Here is a 6,000-nt window from a genome sequence, read left to right on the forward strand (position 1 = left end):
CTCTGTGTGCACGCGTATGCTGAAGGGCCGTACACGGGTGCATGCATAGGCGTCGTGTGTTTTGTGGGTAGACTTCAATGGCGTTCTCGGCGCCAATGTTGTCCATTGTTTGTTTCGATTCGATCAAACCTGAAAGTTTGGGCAGAAATGTTGACGCACTACTAGTAGTTCTCCTCACACCTCTCTCTTTTATCTCACTATCTGCTCCAAGTCTCCCATGGTTTTTTTTCATTTTACCCCCATGTGCATTTTCTGTCTTGTTTTCCTCTCTCGTGCTCTTCTCTCTGGGTATTCGAGTGCTTTTCCCTCTGATCTAATATATTCTCTCTCCTTCTTCCCTCTCTCTCTTTCCTCCCTCCACCCAGCCTCTCTTTCTGTCAAAGATGACCCCCTTCCTCGTTCCATCTCATTTTCCCTTCTTCCATACATGACAAGCTCGCTCCGTCTCAATTCTCTCAATCTGTCTTTCTTCTTCCCCTCCCTGTCCCTTCTTATTTAATCCCACCACGCTGCACCCCGCAAACTGTGATGGGGGACTTGGGTGAACGAGCCAGGGAGTGACAAGCTCTCTCGCGCTGCCAAAGAACCCCTTCTTGAACCCATTGTGATTAGTTTCACCCCCTAGAGTGTCAGTAGACCAGTTTACCAGTTTACCACGCAGACTGGTGCCGTGGCTCTCCATGAGGTCTGCGCTCCTCCGCTCCCTCCCCCAGCGCCCGACCCCTCCATCCTGAGCCCACCTCTCCCCCCTCCCCCCGTACGCAAGCCTGCAAAGGCATTACGGGAGAGATGCAAACTCCCAGCGAGAGACATTTTAAACCAAATAACACCGCCACCTGAGTGAGTCCATACACACACAACACGCACACAATGCACATAAATAGACTCCCATCATCCCAACCAGCCCATTGTTTGTTCCTCGCGGTATCAGGTTGCTAAACAGGAGGTGAAAGAGTAGATTGGAGTGATGCTGTGTTGTCAGCCCTCAGTCCAGGTTGGTGCGGGGGGGGGGGGGGCGTTGGGGTGTGGCAAGGCTTTGTCCTAATGGTCCTCACACACAAACAGTCATGCGCCAAGAGGGAGAGATAGCAGTGAGGTCTCTTCATGTCACCACACACACTAACACACACAGTGGTGTGTGTTATTGACTGAGATCCTCAGTGCATGTGCATTAACTCGTCTGCACTAGCTAAGAGAGGTGGGGGTGTATGTTTGATTATGAACTGAAGTATTGTTATAGCATCTTCATATATTGATCTGTTGATACAGCTTACCACATGATAGTTTAGTGTAGTGTTATGTGTGTGTTTGTATGTGCATGCTTGTCAATTGAAGTCAATACAAATGTACAGTATGCGTCTTTCTCTCTCTGTGGTTATAAACATAAACTTGAAACATAAACATAAGTGTGTTCTAGTTAGCAGATACATGCTCTCATGCACATGTGGAGATGGATGTGCATGTGTGCGCTACGGGGACAACAACCTGGTAGACAAGACACAGTAATCGAGAGGGTTAGCCCAAACTCCTCGGGTCCCACCTTCCTCACATTAGAGGCCAAATTGCCCTAATTAAGGCCAGTGATGGAGCCTTTACGTGGGTGGGGGCCTTGGACCAGGATAACCGAGCTAACCAAGTCAGCCCTATGACACTTAAGGGTGTCATTACCACCACGTCGTCAAAAAAACTGCCTTAAATATGCGGCTCCACTCGGTCGCCACGTAAACAATATTCCTGGATGACTAATGACAACAAACACTTCAACCTTCCGCCCCCACCCGGCGACTCCCCGTCTTCACTTGTCTATTTAACGCCCCCCACTTTCCCGGCGTGCACACACACACACACACACACACACCTACACACACTTTCCCTTTTCCTTCCATCTGTTTTCCCTCCTCGTTCTCTAATTGGCTCAATTAGAGAGCTTCTCCATTTTCAATTTCCACGCTCGCCTCGTTAAGTTTGCCGTTGAGCTTATTATCACAAAAATATGCTCCTGTAGTCCGGTATTAATGTTTATATTTGTGGAACCAGAAGCCAGATATGTACTAAGTGAAATGAGTTGGAATCTCTTGAACAGGGAGCTGAAATTATCCTCCCAGACAGGTTGTCTGATGCAGTACCACTCACTTAGGACTGGTCATGGGTTGTCAGTTGAGTAGAGTGACAGGTGTCCTCACTTGAGAGGAGATTGATGGAAACAGGGACATTGGAGTTCTTCAATATCCGGCCCACTGAGTCCTTCAGTGTTGTCTGAACAGTAAAGGATGTTGTGTAAAGCACAGTACTTAATGTAATTAAACAAATTCACAAGTTAAACATGGATCAGACATGCAAACGCTATTTTTTTTCAATCAATACTTAATGACAGTATGTGCTTTGAGTCCATCCATGTGTTATTTTCAACTTGTGCATTTTCCAATTTTATGAAGAGATATCAAATGGTATTTGGTTTTGATTTAGTATTTAGTGGATTTTTTCAAAACATTCAGTAACACTTCCATGTTCCTTTCAACAATTAAATCATACAAACACATCAAACAGAAGTTTGTACACCACACCTGCCATATATATTCCTATATCACCATACCATTTGATGCTGCATAATTCTCCTCTGTTAAAATAACATCAGTTCATTAAAGGTTAAGACTATATATTCCACTCCATATGTCAGTCATAAAAGCCTTGTTAATTGTGAATAATCATGGTGTATTCATTACAAATTAGCCATCTCTGCCGTCAATCATTTAAAATGTAGTTTTTTTAAGATAATATATATTGAAGACAAACAACAAATCCTTCTGACTTGCTGGTGCTATGACCAATGCAGATTGGAGAAAGCTTTTATAAAGTGGCAAAGATATTTCACACACAATGAATTGAAAGAAAAAAAGCTTTCCAGCTTTCAGTGGATTGTAATTAGCTTATTTTAGTTTCTAATGGCTTTACATGAATCCTGCATGGTTGAAACCACATTTTAACCTTGTGCAGTGTGTTGTGTTTTGAGAGGGTGTTGTAGAACCTAGCAATTGGAAAAGTTCCTTCTTCCTTACACAAAGGTAACTGTCCCTGAAAATTAAAGAAAAGTCATAAAAGTATGCATGAAAGAAACTAATAAAATACACTTTTTATTGAAGCATTTCACCACCAAAGTATCCGATTCTGATAGTCAAGTCTTGGAACAAAACATTTTGAGTGTTATGTCAATTATATTTATATACTTACCATATACTTCAAGTAATTCATTTAAAGTTTCAGGGCATTGAAAATGTTTTCATATCTGACACGTCGCTGATTGAAACGTGTTACATTACATTTACATTTACATTTATTCATTTAGCAGACGCTTTTGTCCAAAGCGACTTCCAAGAGAGAGCTTCACAAAGTGCATAGGTCACTGATAATAACAACAAGATAGCCCCACAGCATTGCGGGTAGTCAAAGACAAGAAGTACATATTGTGAACAACCAAAAAATAGTGCTAAAGGGAAGAGACCATAAGAGCATGTAGTTAAACAAGTTAAAATTACACAACATTGATCTCTAAGTGCAGGTGTACCTGTAGGAAAGCAATAAAAATAGGATTAACTAAAAAAGAAGAATACAACAGTTTTAACAGTTTGTTAATTTGTGTGAGTGTGTGCGCGCGTGTGTGTGTGGGGGGGGGGGGTCATGGCATGGCAGTTTTCATTGAATGTGCCCATTGTCATTCAATATTTTTATTAACATTGTAGGTGTTAAAATGTGGTCACTATCAACCCAACAAATGTGTATGTTTAGATTGTATAAGTCTGTCAACATTAAACCCTTCCTGTATTTGTGAAGTAGCTGTGTGCTCAACCAGGCAATCTGTACTGTGTTGTGTACAAATGCAAACCAGTCCTTTAATTCAATTATAGACACAAATTTGTTATTTTAATTGTAACTCGAGTTTCAGTGTGATGGAAACCTGCTGTTTGACTGGTCATTCTGTCTGTTGTCCATGTGTGTTCACAGCAATGGTACACAAGCTCCATGAAGGCTGTCTGTGTGTGGCTTACAGACAGACTAGACCTGCAGCTCCACATGTACCAGTTGAAAACACTCATCAAGATCGTCAAGGTAACACAGGCTTTGACAGGTGGTTGGAGAAGTGTGAACGTGCAGCCAAGGTGGACCACATGGTCTGGAAATTGAGCTTAGAAGTTAAGTGGTCTTGTCTGAGAATTTATTGTGGACAAGGACTCTGGTCAACAAGCTTGACTGCCTATTTGTAGTGACTGATATGAACATTTTGTTTTTTGGGTCAGCTGCACATAATGTATGATACTTGGCGTGTCAAATACTTTTGATTTAAAAACAAATATTGAATGCTTCTTTCTAAAGATAATTATTACAAATCATAAATTAATTCCAGTGAACAGAGAATACTATCATTCGAAATGGCAGCCATGTCTTTCACAAACTGGCAGTGGCTCTAATGCAGGTCAAAGTCTCTAGTGAAGATAGGTGTTTCATAAAAAAATATTGCAGACTTTGTAAATAATAAGTAGATTCCATGTATTATATAAATGTAGCGTACGTCACAAAAAATTTAGGTCAGAAAAAAATGGTTGTGGACTGTTTTCAGTTTTTAATAAAAACCAGCCCCAAAAAATGCCCAAACCTCAGAAATTCCAAGATCTTCTCAGTCACACCGAGCTGACTAACCGCAGCTCGCACCGCAGTTTTAGCTGCCCAATCACAGCGCAGCTTGATGGCCTTGAGCCTCCGTCCCTTGCCTTTGTGTGGACCATGAAAGGGGACGGCTCTTCTCCCATCACCCCTCCATTCACGCACGGTCCTATTCCCTGTGTGTTAATCCACTGCCTTTGTCTCCTGCTTTGTCCCGACAGAAGACATACCGGGACTTCCGTCTCCAAGGGGTTCTGGACGGCACGCTCAACAACAAGAGCTACGAGAACGTGTACAGCCGCCTGACGGTGGAGGAGGCCACGGTGGTGGTGAAGGCTGGAGACGGCCTCCAGGGCATCACCATGAGGGACAGCGACGAGGAAGAGGGCTGAGGGCTCTTCATCATACCGCACCCACTCTCGCACCTCCAGATAGAAAGGATGGCAGGCCTGGGCTCTTTTTGTGTTCTTTGACTTGGAAGGGATGGGAAATGCTTGTGTGTGTTGGAAGGGATGGAGACCGTGTGTGTGCGTGTGTCCACACGGATACACACACTTGTGTTCACACGCACTAACATTTGTGTTTAAGCTGCATTTGTGTAGATGTTTGTGTGCGTAACAGACGGATAGAAAATGTGGGCAGGAGGAGTAGAGAACATGCACACACACACACACTAACGATGAGGAACATTCACATTATTGTCATCCTTTCCTCTGAGTCATCAGCCACCCCTGTGGGTACACCTTCCCAGCCATGCTGACATAATATCACTTTGTACAGTGTAGCTCAGTGGTCGTCTATAATCGCCTTCTACTGTACCCAAGGGTCATCCACATTGTTTATTAGATTGTATTTTATTTCAATGGTGATGTAGACCAAGAAAATAAATATGACAAATCTTCATATGGGTACATTCATAAATTTGGGAGTCATAACAGAGAAATCAATTTATTACAGGTAAAAATGTAATGGGATTGTCCTTCATAATCTCTGAAAGATTGCTTCAATTCACAAATCCTGGCTTGATGTACTGAGAACAAACAATGATGTCCTTGTGAGGATGCATATAGGCTCAAAGTTCTATATTGTAGTTTAATTGTAGTGTATGTATGCTTGAGTTTGTTACTGTTCACAAGAATTCCCAGTAATTCAAAGTTGTGTTCAATAGGCTACTAAGCCCCTGTGCATCATATTTATAATCTGAGTTGGCGTTTTAAATATGGTATACTTCAATTAATTTGTGTCAGTGAAGTTTAAAGGCAAAAACTAATTGGTTAAAATATAACATATGAGATATATTTATATTGTCTTTCCGTGCACCTGTTTTTGTTCAGGTGTGTCTTA

At 42.2% G+C, this 6,000-nt stretch overlaps 1 protein-coding gene across 4 annotated transcripts in view; it reads left to right on the plus strand.

Annotated features, from left to right (window-relative positions):
• Positions 1–6,000, plus strand: part of cadps2 (Ca++-dependent secretion activator 2) — a 94,754-nt gene extending 88,754 nt beyond the window's left edge. For 2 of the 4 annotated variants that reach the window (XM_047035081.1, XM_047035082.1), the window contains 2 exons: positions 4,000–4,104; positions 4,878–5,998. In XM_047035081.1, the coding sequence (XP_046891037.1) occupies positions 4,000–4,104; positions 4,878–5,048 (276 nt within the window). In that variant the 3' untranslated portion in view covers positions 5,049–5,998. Of the gene's footprint in view, positions 1–3,999; positions 4,105–4,877 lie in introns of all 4 variants that reach the window. The other 2 variants (XM_047035079.1, XM_047035080.1) reach the window with 2 other exon arrangements.

The sequence above is a fragment of the Hypomesus transpacificus genome, chromosome 14 (assembly GCF_021917145.1).
Source record: "Hypomesus transpacificus isolate Combined female chromosome 14, fHypTra1, whole genome shotgun sequence".
Classification (NCBI taxonomy): Eukaryota; Metazoa; Chordata; class Actinopteri; order Osmeriformes; family Osmeridae; genus Hypomesus; species Hypomesus transpacificus.